Source organism: Amblyomma maculatum, chromosome 9 (genome assembly GCF_055883805.1).
Source record: "Amblyomma maculatum isolate TAMU_Amacu chromosome 9, ASM5588380v1, whole genome shotgun sequence".
Lineage (NCBI taxonomy): Eukaryota > Metazoa > Arthropoda > Arachnida > Ixodida > Ixodidae > Amblyomma > Amblyomma maculatum.
The window spans coordinates 22,356,448-22,370,547 of record NC_139352.1 but is presented as its reverse complement, the minus strand read 5'-3'; the positions used below and the strand labels follow the sequence as shown (position 1 = coordinate 22,370,547).

Sequence of the window (14,100 nt, the reverse complement as noted above, 5' to 3'; positions counted from 1 at the left end):
GAAGGGAACATAGTGAACGCGTTGTGGCATGACTTGCTTAAGTGTGTTTCAGACGTGTACTGATGTTACAATGTGTTAAATCAAAAAGTAAAAAGGAAATCGTTGCAAATAAAAGGTGGAGTTAAAGACACTTTCGAGTTTACTTTTAAGGCTAGCCTATAGCGTCATTCTCTTATTTCTTTTTTACTTTATTTTTGCTCTTTCTAGGCCAACTGAAATCGAGGCGACCTGTATCAACTACCGCTTCACAGGAGCTCGAATGGGACCCTGCAGCCGACCACGAGCTTCTGGGTTCCTCGGTAAGTCGCTGCACAACGCAATAAAAACTGTATAAATTTATGTAATCCTTATGTTACGCACAACGAAACTGCAGCAATTTTTTTTTAGAAAGAACTTTACTGGAAACATCTCCTAGTACTTATATAATAATGTGCAATGTCAGCAGAAGTTTTTACAAAAGGTTCCACTGAAAATATTTTCTCGCACTAATATAGTAATCGGTAATGTCAGCAGAAGTTTTTAGAAGTATCTTCACTGAAAATATTTTATAGCACTAGTTTCATAATGGCTAATGTGGACCATTTAGCTACATGATCCCGGCAAAACATTAATTATTAATCGCGTTTGGGACAAAATGAGAAGTGTCCGCCCCCCATTGGTCAACTAGTCATACGATCCTGAGTCCTACTGAAGGGACTGTGATTCCTATGAGAACATTAAAAAAACGATGTAGCTTCAGCACGCGCTTGTTGAATTTCAACGTTCATCTTCATAACGTTAAAGGACTTGGTTGAGACGCTTGTCACTCCCGTCGAATTAAACGACACTCGACATTTTAAATTGAAGGCGTATCCAAGAAGTAATCAATCTATTAACTTCTGTGCCTTTTCATTAATCAGTTCTTTGCTGTAAAGAATAAGAATGCATGCTAAACATGACAGGTAATGAGTCACAGACTTCTCACACGTTACGAAAAGCGTGCAACAAACCGAACTGTCTTCTAAGGAAAAATTTGTTCTTGAGTTATTTTCTTCTTGGTGGAGGTATTCCCCTTCACACCGTTGCTTTCTGTGGCGCAGTGCAGCTTCATGTGTTCCGTCTACCCCTTCTCTATGTTTTCCTTGTTGATGCCGAGGATACTGTTGTCTGGGATTTGAAAGCTCGCGCTTTAATGCCGGCGAGAAAAAGTGATCAGTTCGCGAGTGCTTCGGCAGATGGCGCTACCGACTTGAAGTACGTGTGTTTCCTTTGAAGGAACTGAGTGCCATGGATCTTGGAGATGACGAAGACTTTCCTGAGACGCCCAAGAAGCCGAGCAATGGAGAGCCGACGGTAAAGAAGCGCCCTCTCTTTTACGCTCCCATTGCGTCCACCAGTGAAGTCACCATCAACAGTTTTTAGTCCGCCATTGTACTTTTAAACAATTTCGCTACAAGTCAAGGCGCGTAAAATATTTCTTTGCAACCACGGTGCAGAAATTTTCATTACGTTGATTTTATAGGCATGTTTTCGGCATATTTTGTCTACTAACTGACCAACGCCCCCCCCCCTCCCCCCCCCCCGCCCCCCCCAAAAAAAAAGAACTTTCGAGAGAAAGCTTGCGAATGCTGGAGGCGAGAAAACTATTTAAGGAAACAGCAAATAATTTTGGGCACTCTTTACAGGTGCAAAAAATATTTATTTACTTACAACGCTTATAATTTACAAGAACTATCCAAAGAGTGAGCAAGCAAGTAAACGATGCATGCGCACTCTTTGTGTGGCCCCAGGATTACGGGCCCAACAGAAGGCTGTTTACAAATTTGAGCTTGCCCAAATTTCATTTCTTAGTAAACGATTAGGCCACACAAGCAGGTCCGTGCATACGTTTGCGTACTGAAAATTGCGCAGTGCTACGGCTGACCCAGAACCCGAGTTGATGTCAAAACAGTTTATAGCTAAGGAGGTTGCCATCGGTACCCTCCGCATTCATCGAGCATGGTAGGCAGGGGGACACAATCAGTTACTCACAAATCATATGTGTACCTCTGTAAACTGTACTTTCAGGGCGTAGCTTTCGAAGTTGAATGCCGCCTCACGCAATGTGTGCAACGATTTTGAAGTTTAATTACATCAGCTGCCGGCTTAATCAGCGACCGTGTTACCCATACGAGCGGATTATCTTTGGTTGTTCAGCAATGAATATATGCAAGGTGCGGTTTATGTTAATCACATGCGGTTTTAAGACGCCTTGGCGTATGAAAATACAAAATCGAATTAGTGAACTTACTTTAAGTGTTCAAAGATTGCTTGATGCCAGTCCTGATTCCAAAGTGCCCAATTATAGCCGACATGCAATATTACAATGGTTGAAACTCTAAATATCAGACGCCTTTACCATACCGTGTACCGTGTTTGCTTTGCCGTTGCCGTTACCGGAGTACCGGTGTCGCGCCAATCGCCAGTGAACACGCGCTGATTTGTGCCTAAGCGGAGGCATGCGCGGAGTTGACGGACGCCTGGCACGATCTTAGTCATTCAAGGTGATTTGCCGTGCGTCAGGACCGATTCGGGTGTGTGACTGGCTGTGGTCTGGCTCACGGTACTTTGGTAACGGCAAGGCAAACACGGAACGCGGCACGCTAAAGGTTTCTATTAACAAAAGATAAAGCACCACGACGAGCAGGGGCGACAGAAAGATGGCACATGCTTTGATTTCTGCCAACTGGAAGCGGTATGTGCGATATAATGGACGAGAAAAGAAGAGATTTAGAGTCCCACGTGCACGGTCACAAAGGATAAAGCACACACTCTGCATCTCTCTCTCTCTCACATGCGCACGTACTAAGGACCAGACTTTATTTGTGAGGTAGGGGAACGGAAAAGTTAATGTAAAGCAGTTCTGTCTTATAAATCTTGATCGAAGGTGTGCCGATGCAAGTTTCTCCTCTCGAAGGAATAATAGGCCTCGTTTATTTCCTTGTATATTTGGTTCTTGTATACCTTTTGAAAGCGCGCAGGTGACGCTTCTTCGGCCCAAAATTATTATAATTTTGGCGCCATTGATCATTACGCTGCTCTCCCTAATCTTTGAAGCCAGCTAACCGACTAGCAGAAAGGGTCACTCCACATCCTTTATTTGTTATTTTGTTTCGATATTTTCTGTGTATGAAAATATGTATGCAAAGTTTCTGCACCTTGGTGGCAAACAAATGCGCTGAGAGAACATTAGGTGCGCGATCGTTGGTCTCTGGAATTGTTTGTAAAATTTGTGAGTCCTTCCTAACATTTCCCGGCGCAGATAATTTGGGGCGTTTTTCGGAAGTACAAAGGCATTGTCCGCTGCATACTTTATACACATATACACATATATTTTCATGCCTGAAATACTTATAAATTTCCCTTGCCCCATTTTCTTTGCTTCACAAACCTACCTTGTGATTTATTAATTGTAATATTAGGCAGGCCACAAGAAGCGATCAAATTTAATGTGTCACAAATGTAAAATGCACGATATATACTAAGTTACAAGATTATTGCACAGATAAACCATGCACGGGAACGTTTTCAAAAAGGTCCGCATTGAGTTTTCCGAGGGCGTTAGCTCTTGTGAGCGGCGGTGCGAAGACACTGTCAGACACTTCGGGTTGTTTCGTACTCTTCTTAGAGCGCAAAGAGTACTGGGAAATTTATGTTCCTTTCATTGTGTAATCAAAACTGCCCCCATTAAGTGATGCATTCCAGTAAGTGTGATGGGGCAGCTCCTGTTTTATACATTTCAATTGGCTGGTTCGATTTGTATCTTAATGGGACATTTTGACAGAAACCGGTTTGATGTAAATAAGCAGCTGGTTTCCAATCTTCTCTAAAAATACAAGAACTGTGTGTTCATTACCTAAAAATTCACCTTAGCGTGGAGATTTAAGAACACCTTTATATATCTGAATTAACTAAAACGTGTCTTTATATATTGATATCCCCGGTTGCCAGCGAATATATTAAGAGATACTTTTAGCTGGTAAACATCGTTACTTCCACTAAATTTTTTTCCATTCCAAGTTTCCCCATTCCAAGTTTCCTATATCACCTGTGATAAGGAGAGCGTCCCATCGACCAACTATATAGATTCACAGTCATCTCTGCGTTGTGCTACAAAGTCAGTTCCTCCTAGGTTGTTCCCTACGTGTGTCAAAAGCCAGTTTTAAGGCTTGCATTTTAGATTCACAGTAGAGTATTATTATAATAATGTGTTGTCCACCTGCTGACGCCTGCATACTGTGCTGTGTTTGCTCCCAAAGGTCTTTGTCCTTTTTTGTGACATTCTTGCTCTGTTCTTCGCACGGTTGTGTACGTGACTGTATGTCGCAGTGGTGCTTTCTTCTGTCTGTACGTGAAGTCTCCTATTTATGAAATCGTCACACAGTTCACAGAATGATGCGCCATCACAGGCTTCACTGACACGAGCTCGGAGCAGAAACAATGTATATAGCCAAGCCACTATTTTTCATGTAGTGCATACCGCTGTAGACACTCTTGTCATGTATCGAGATAGCACCGATTTTATAAATTAAACATTATGAAGCAAACTTTCCTTGTCTGGTGTGGTTGCTCTTTAATCGGGATATGGGGATGGACACTTACAGGGATTGGGACAAACAGATGTATTTATTTTTACCGGCATGATCCTGTCAGCGAACATTTTCGCGGCAAATCACTACATTATGCAGCACATATTTTTATGAATATAAAATGGAGGGCCGCAATCTTCCACACTACTCTTCAATGCGATAAGCGCTTTCTAGCACTTTATCAGATTCACTAAGTTCTGAAACTTACCTAAATAAACCTTAATCACCTTGCTTGCTGGTTTGATACACACCACATTCTGTGTGCGCTTGCTTGCTGTCGGGGGCTTTCTGTGAAACCATCTCTTACTAACAAACTTGGTTTCTTCATTTGTTGAACGCTCAGGAGAAAAAATGTTCCTTCCAAACGCAAAGTCTAACTTTGCTAAGAATCGATCTCGTTATATGTTTGTTAAAAAAAAAAAAAAAAAACTAAAAGAGGAGAGTAAGGAGTAGTCCAATGTACACCTAGACTGTCGCGCTGCCCTTGAAGGATGTAAGTCGAACATTATTTCTTGTGTGCAACACGTGCAAACATTTAGACAGCAGAATACGGGATGTGTATAATTTGAGCTAGTTTGAATTTTCAGATTAGTTTGGTTTGGTTTGTTTTGAGGGGTTTAACGTCCCAAAGCGACTCAGGCTATGAGAGACGCCGTAGTGGAGGACTCCGGAAATTTCGACCACCTGGGGTTCTTTAACGTGCACTGACATTGCACAGCACACGGGCGCCTTGCTTTTCGCCTCCATCGAAAAGCGGCCGCCGAGGCCGGGATTCGATCCCGCATCCTTGAGAACAGTAGTCGAGCGTCGTAACCACTGCACCACCCCGGCGGGCAACTTTTCAGATTACGACATCCAAAACAATGCATAAAATTCTGTATTCACACAGAGTGGGCACGATATTTATTTTATATCATACAATAGGCGTAAATTCATTGATCCCACATATTGACCATGGCATTGGTACTACCACATCAAGATCACCAACAAAAAGGGCCAGGCGGAAGTGCACACAAAGTGTCTACATGTTGCAAGCTCGATTCGTGAGTGACCGGTGGTCAGGGGCTGAAAACTCATGTCTACCGAAGCGCCGAAAAGTCACAAGCCGGTGTTAGTGGGAAAGGTTCTCTAAGGTGTTAATAGACGCCGATATTTTCCATGACTCTCAAGTGCGTGTGGCATCGTGAGAGCACGCTTCTGGGACACTAAGCAGCTCATGTATTGTTTCTGGAAGATGGTAATATAAAATGCTGCATTTTCAAAGCCGGCTCAGTTCACATTGGTGGAAGCCAACAACGTTTATCGTTTTCCGGTCAGAAGAGAGAGCAGGCTATACAGGACGAGATGGTGTTTGACAGTCGAACATGGATGCGAACATGTGAAGCCAATATTGCATGCATCCGTTTATGAAAAAGAACGCATAGAAACGTATTCAAAAGAACGTCAGAGAAGCGGCAGTTACGTTAGAAATGTGACGACATATAAAGAAGACAGTGGATGAATGGATTTATAAAAGAACGCTAGCACACCGAAAGACCTCAGTTACACGGCACTTAAGATCCACTTGAAGGCGGAAAAACCGCTAGCACGTGTAATATTAGCTCTACATCTTAATTTCGACACAGTCATATTTCGCGTTTTACAGCTGCAGTTTAGCGCAATCGCAAGCGGCCAAAAGTGCTGCATAGCAGCGTGAGAAAGAGTTCCATAGCATGAATAGACTCCTCGAGAGAAGTAATCCAATCAATTTAACCGGCTGTTCATCAGATTTCAGCGAACATTTGTTCGAGGGTGCTACTAACGTACAACGCACGTCTCTGAGCTGTCTCTGGATAGGAGCTGTCTCTGGATTTAAACAACTATTCTTAAACAAGTTATGCTATTACATTTAAAATAACCAAAAGTTCATGGTCTCTAAATAGCCGTTCACACGATTACAAGCCAGGTTGTTTCCAAGTAATCTTACTTTGTATAGAGTTCGGTAATCCCAAGCTCCTAGAAGGAAAGATCAGTGCCTGTCCTTAGAGAGTCTGCAAAAATACACCCGCACCCAAATGTAATCCGGCCTCTCTGGCGTCACTTTCTCTTGCAGCCATCGAATGCCTACACACTGGGAGCATATAGCGGTAGCTTGATATTCACCAACGCCCCCTACGAGACTCCAACCGACTGAACGCACCGACCAGAGCGGTTTACGAGGTGGCTCTGCGGAACAGCGGTTTGTAACCCTCGTAGTGCGGTAGGTCGGCTGCCGCTCCCAACATGTGCCAAGACAGTCCGTCCCTTCTGAACACGAGTGCCGTGAACATTGACCTCCGTGTTCACAGTAGGGATGACCTCTGCGCTGCGTGTGGCCTGTGCTCAGTGACGTGGCATTTGCGTCAGGCGAAGGAAGCCTTCCCTTCTACTTCGGACTATCTTGTGCTCAGGCCTAAGAACTTCGCCTTCGGTGCTTGTTGACCAAGGTGCTTGGGAATGTAGAATAGCTTTGCTTGTTCTGCATACAGTCGTGTTGCCACAAAGACAATGGATCACTTGCATTCCTAATAGGAGGCCGTTCTATAAGACCATTGTTTCCTTTGCTGGCCAACGCTACTGATGAGGCAGACTTGCTTTGCGATTATGTTTCCCAAAACCACCACTAGGGCAGAACTGTAGTGTACTGTTTGGCGTTAAGTCGGTGTGCGCAAGAATGTAGAAACTGTCGCATTTGGAAGCACTATCGCTGCAGTGAATGCGGCATTGAACACTAGTATTTTGACTTTAGGAACGCTGCTATTTTTTTTTTTTTTGCGGGTGTCTTCACGCGGAAGAGTTGTCTGTCCTTTGGTTTCAAAGTGATACAGCCAGCGTTCTCTAGACAGATGTAATTGGATGTGCACTGTAGACACGTAGGTGGTCAAGGCTGCTTGTTGAAAGGCTAGCTGTCGAAAGAACGCAGGTAGAACCAAAGAGGGCTGGGTTATATAACATATGGTTTGGTAGAAAAGCTTTGCCATTCGTAGCGCTGGAATAACTGTAGCGCAGGGTATCGTTTTAAACTGACAGAAAAAAAAATCATGGTGAACCTTGTAAAACGTGATGGTAAACCTTGTGAATTCTATATCCAATGCAGAACACACAGCGACGATTACAACATTTAGTACTACACTGGGTTTTAGCGGCTATTTGGACATTTCATCTACGCAACTAAGCCGGAAAGCTGAAACTACAGAGGAGAAGAAAAAGGGTTGTGTAGCGAAGGCTGGAGCAAGTGAGAGCAGAGCTAAGCGTTGTATAATGTTCATGTATGACTAGTCGTAGAAATGAATCGCCTAATAAGTTCACTTTGAGTTTCAAGCTTGTCTTTCGCTTTTTTTTTATTTTTTTTTAGATTTCGAGTTCAGTGTGAGTTTTACCAATTACAAAGCTTTTATATGATACTGTGATGAAACGAAAATTTTGCTATTTCATGCCAGGATATATCATAGTTTTTTTTATTGTTACATTGCTGTGCAATTTGCCTGTTTTGCACATTGAAAAACGCGCTTGCTGAAAAAAAGAAAAAAAAAAAACGATTCTTTGGTTTGTAATACAAAAATCTGGCATGCCCTTCGAGGTTGTAAAAAAGCTACTCTGACGACAAAGTAAAAGAAAGGCAAGGCATTCTCGTTGCATTTACAACCCCGTAAACACGGTTAAGTGAATGATGATTCCGATCGCGGTGTCATAATTCATCACATTCTTTATGTAGAAGCAGGAGTATTTTTATGTTTACCAAGGAGAAGTATATTTACGCGGTTTTAGAATATATCGCATCATAAATTAAGCGATACGGAGCATTTGACGTGGCAGTGTACTTGCGAACTGCTTTTTACATTCCTCTACTTAATTATTTTTTTTTTTGGAACAGCATTTATGAATATGGACGTAACTAAATATCTGTTAATATCGAAACAAAAAAGTAGGCATTAGCTTTCTGTAATTTAGAAGAGTCGTTGAACGTCAAAAAAAGCGAAACGGTAATTAAATGCTGGGATGATATTGCAGCGACCTTCTTACTAAGAACGCAGTTCGCTAAACATTCTTGCATTTTGATGTTTGTTGTGGAGGACAGCGTGGTAGTTGATACATTCCATTATTTTACTTCTCTGAAAGAAGATGTACAGTTTTAAGCATGGCGACATATATTTGTACCTAATCGCGTAGCCATCATGAGAAACATCAGTTATGCAATTATCATTTGTCGAGAAATAGCAGTAAAGCTTTTACACTTTCAAGTTCGAACTCGGCTTTCTACTCAAAGAAAGGGTACCATTGAGGTATGTTGGTTGAGTTTTCAGTTTTCTTCACTAGGTAAATCTTCACCGGCTCGGCGTATTGCCAAGCCTGCAGCTCCATTTATGGTTGTGCCATCTAGATCTCATTATTTTTTCAGGTACCTTAATAAGTTGAGTCCAATTAATTAATGAGCCTGGGGGTAGGTACAGAAGGGCTTAGTTTTTGTTGTTAAAAGTGGCGGCTCACGAGCGCATCTCATATACATGCGCTGCTCACATTAGGGATTTCTCTTTATTCTTGATTTTTTTTTCTTTGTGTTGTGAGATGAACCAAAGCATTGAAAGTGACATTGATCCAGCTTGCATGTGACCTGTCGGGAAAGTCGCTTTACTGTGTCTGGCATTTCGAAGGTGCCTGCAAGAGTGCATTTGTACAGCATGGTCCCTAATAAAGCATGCCATATCATTCTTTGTGCGCTTGTTGTGATTCTGTTTAGCACCGAGCATGGCTGCTTCGGCGTCGTACTTGTGTTTGCTAACAGCTCGTTGAAGGCATCGCCAGGTGGAACCTCAGTTGCGCTAATCCCACGAAACGCCTTATAGCCCATTTGTCACGTATTTCTACATGTAGCAAATACAATATTAATACATTTTCCAATACACTCGCAAAATATCCATACAGTCGTCACCACGTATTAGGAAGCAGTCTGTAAAACATCAAAACATATTCCTGCACTACACGGCACTCAAAAACAACGAGGAATTTATCGTTCGCACAAATTACGAAGTTGGGTCTCGTTTCAATACGTCGTGTGCATGTGGTATTATATGTATACTAAAATTTTGTATTTGGGCGTGGCCTAGTATGTACGAGCGCACATCGATACCTCCAGGACATGTGATGGTTCTCAAAACATGAAATTGTGAAGGATAAAATAAGAATATTAAGAATATTTGGGTAACCAGCCATAATAACACTGTACACTATTTCGCAAATAATATTTTATAATTTAAGGAGGATATACAGTCGTAACAAATGAAGTCGGAATTGTTTCTTGCATTTGGGTTCATTAGCACGGTATAATTATTTCAGCGAAGAGGAAGGGAAGCCCCTCCAAATGATGCAGAACATGCTTAATTATATTTGCAAGCAATCATGAACTAAAAGAATGCTAGTCTTTTGAGGGGACATTGGTTACTCCTTGTCCTGAACGACCGCAGGAGGGTCATCCGTGAAAGCTGTAAGATTCAGTGTAATTTACCAGAATACGAATAAGTTCCGCACACACACACGCAAAGCTTAGCTAGCGTATGTCCAGCCGCCATTTTGCTTAAAGAAAGTGTGCGAGCAAGCACCATAAAAGCAGGAACTGTAGTATCTGAGGTGATGCAGATGTTCTTTCACTGTATAAAGAAAAAATTAGCGGTTTCGTTTCCGCCTAGATTACCTGATTACAGGAACACATGCATGTTGTGATCACCTGCTTGCAAAAGAAACGAAAAACGGAATGCTGTTGCTAACGAAACCTTCCCACACTTTCTCCCGAACGACGACGTGGTGTTTACGACAAGTGTGCTCATTGCATGTTATCAGCACCTCAATGAAAACATCCCCGTTTAATGTCGTTTACTATTCAAGAGTGTCACGCTTACTATTCAAGTCCGTCAAGTACATTCGTCTGGCGAATGCAAACAACGAGAATGCTAGCATCTTTTCTCCAGCACTATGCAACTCTGTTCGACTGTCAAGCACCAAGCACGGTAGATGACTAGATTTTAGAGGCGCCAAGTCTGGCTTTTGTCAATCTGAATTCGGGAATCCTCTTCATCACTCCCCGCCAACATATAACCTTCGCATGGTCAACGGTATGAGTAATAGGCGCAGGTAAGCGCAGACAGCCCACAGTAATCCAATGCCACCATCTCGGCACCAATTCGGCAGCATATGTTGATTCCACGGCACGCATGCACATCCTTTAAATAGGTGGCCCATACAGCGATCCTTAAGCACTCCCCTAGAAACAATGCATGTTATTAATGCAACCATTACTTTCTGCGAGATTATTCGCATATATTGCGCTATTGACGCTGCCTCCGTCGAGGCTGTTCGCTCGCTCCAGTGCCGGCTATCCGTTCTGACTTGAGCTCCGTCCTCAGTAAAGTGGGACCCTGGCCATACGTGGACAACAGGGAATGGATGAGCTGGTTCATCAACTACCTCGCAATATATGTATCTGGAAGTCTGTGACGCCCAGGTCAAGCCCTCCTGTGTGGGATGAGGTGTTGCCCTGCAAATTACCGATTAAGAAGCACTACGTCCAAACGAAAACATCATATCAACGTGTGCCGTCGTCATCGACGTCTCAGCGTCACCTGAGCAAACATTTCGTAGGATTCAAACATGTTTTCATTATACCTTTTCCACTATTTCATTTTCTTTCTGACCCCTCTATTACAACCAGTCCTGCCTTGTATGCCAATCTACCGTACTGTCTCGTCTCCTGTCTTGTCACTCCGATAATCCCTGCATCCCTTTCTCTTCATAACGTTTCTGTAGCGCCTGGCCACCGTCGGCATAATCAGAGAGGCACACAATATGCTGAAATTTTGCGTTCTTCAATAACTTGTATACATTTCTCGTGTGAGAATTGAAGCACGTTCAATGCAACAAAAAACTCATACAAAAGGCAATCGGTGTGCAACGGAAACCATAAAAACTGCAACATATACTGGGAGTCTTTTTAGTCACCTCGAGATAATGATGTGCATTATAGTAAGTGTTCAAAATACGTCGGTCGTGCAGTGCACTTTTATACAAATATTTTCGTGGCGTACGATGTGTACAAAGCTAGCACCAGCTTTTAGCAATGCTGTCATCCTTATTTTCACAATAATTAACTACAAGTTAGCGGTGCGATAGATAAGAGAGTTCGGAATTCTGCTGCCGATCAGATAGTTTGTTTTAACCAAGAAGGACTACCTCATTGTGGAAGCAATCAACTATAACTTCACAGATATCATTGCAGAGTACTCAGTAGAAGTAGGCAGTCGAATAGTTAACAAGGTGAGAATGAATGTCAGTTATGCATCTACAGCGACGAAATGTCTAAATAAAAAGCATGTTAGCATGAAATCCACCAACCCAGCAGACAGGGTAGAACTAGCAGAACTGTAAAATATAAAATAATTGGAACATAAGCGATGTAAAAAAAAACTGAACAATTGTGAATGTTGTAATTATAACTTTTATATCGTGCATGAGGGCGATAGGAAGCCAGGCATTTGAAAAAAAAAAAAAAACAAGGTATATCCAATAAGGAAACATGACAAGTAATGTTTCAATAAAACTTGTTGCTGGCTAGTTGGTGGCAGATTCCTAGAATAAAGAGGTAGCGCAAAAGACGAGGATAGAGAACGGACACAAACACGAACCCTAGATAATGTCATTACCAATGTGGACAAGATAGTTCATGCAGCGGAGGAGATCAACGCTGATGTATACAGCAGCTCGAGTATTTAGAACGATAATGCGAGTGACAGCAGTATAGAACAATCAGATATCCTGCCGGTAATAACTAATGAATCTAACGATCTTAGAAGTGATGAAAAGGGAAAGAACTACTGGGGAGGATCAGGTAAGTGCAGATCTTTCAAATAGGGCGGAGAGATCGTACTATGAGAATCTGGCCCCCCAATATAGGCACTGCATCATGGCCTCAAACGTATCAGAAGCTTTGAACAACGTTAACACTACCCTAATACGTAAGGCGGGAAACTTCAAGGACGAAAAGTATGGACGCATCAAATTACTGTCCGTCATCTGCGGTATTCGCTGATAAAATCAGGACAACCTCTGATAGCGAAATAGAAGATAGTGCGGCTGTTTGCAAAGGCTACTTGGCATTAGATCGTATCGACACTACGGGTGTTAGAAAAATGTCCAGAATATCAGTTCAGTTCAGTCGTTCAGTCGTGTCCGACTCTTCGTGACCCTATTGACCATATCACGTCACGCTTTCCGGTCTCTCACTATCTTCCTAACATCACATAACTTCATCTGCAGCGCCCCGAGGACGCCATCTAACCATCGCGTTCGCTGCCTACCCCTTCTCCGGTGACCCTCAACCTTTCCCAACATCAAATCTTTCTCCAGCGACTCCTCTCTTCTCATCAGTTGACCGAAGTAGCTGAGCTTTAACTTTAGAATTTGACCCTTCAATGAGCAGTCAGGGTTTATGGTCGACAATATCGACTGATTTAATCTTCTGGTCGTCCAAGGAACTCTCAAGAGTCTCCGCCAGCACCACAATTCAAACGCGTCAATTCTTCGGCGGTCAGCCTTCTTCACAGCCCAACTCTCGAATCCATACATCACAACTGGAAAGACCATAGCACGAGTTATACGGATCTTGGTTGGCAGTGTAATGTCTGTGCTCTTTACTAGGCGGTCAAGGCTAGCCATGGCTCTCTTTCCCAGAAGCAGGCGTCTCCTAATTTCATGGCTGCAGTCTCCTTCCGGGGTAATCTTAGAGCCCAAGAAGAGAAAATCTGTCCAGAATATAGCCCGTCCCTATATATAGCCCTTTATTCGAAACCTCAGCAGTCATGCAGGCATTGCGGAACCAGGATGTAGATCAGCCATATGTGATATGCTGGAGGATACCTGTAAGGGCTGCGCAGAAACCATGGCTATTTGTGAAGACAGGGATAAAATGCCTATACGTAATGGTGTTGGGGGAGGAAATAACCTCTCTGCATTGTTATTCACCACTTGCTCAGAGCAAGAAACTTGAGACCCGAATTGGGAGCAGCTAGTAATAAGTGTTAGAGGATAACGGCCGTAATTTCAAATTCGCTGATGACATTGCGCTACTAAGTGACTCACGGGACAAATTGCGAAGGATGATGAGTGCATGGACAGCAATGCAGAACATTAGGTAAACAATGTTATACAGAAAGCTAAAGCAATGTTAAAAACCTTGAAAGGGAGCAGGTGTTTATAGGCACCGAGGGCCGGAAGTAGTAATGCAGTACGTCTACTTAATACAAGCAGTGACTGGCAGTGACTGTAGACGTAGATCCGGACCACGTGAAGAGTGAAACAGCTAAAAGAGTAAGACTGGCATTGAGACAGTGACAAGTGCTTTAAAATCACGATTGGCAGTTTGCCAGTATCTCTCAAAAGCAGAGCACAAAAGTGCTGTATCTTGCCGGTACTCACCAAGGGGGGCAGG

At 42.8% G+C, this 14,100-nt stretch overlaps 1 protein-coding gene across 1 annotated transcript in view; it reads left to right on the top strand.

The window, feature by feature from the left end:
• Positions 1 to 9,332, top strand: part of axo (axotactin) — a 129,209-nt gene extending 119,877 nt beyond the window's left edge. Inside the window, exons 33-35 of the mRNA XM_084578389.1 lie at positions 208 to 299; positions 1,255 to 1,332; positions 6,700 to 9,332. Coding sequence (XP_084434515.1) covers positions 208 to 299; positions 1,255 to 1,332; positions 6,700 to 6,780 — 251 coding nt within the window. The 3' untranslated portion in view covers positions 6,781 to 9,332. The remainder of the gene's footprint in view (positions 1 to 207; positions 300 to 1,254; positions 1,333 to 6,699) is intronic.
• The last annotated feature ends 4,768 nt before the right edge of the window (positions 9,333 to 14,100 follow it).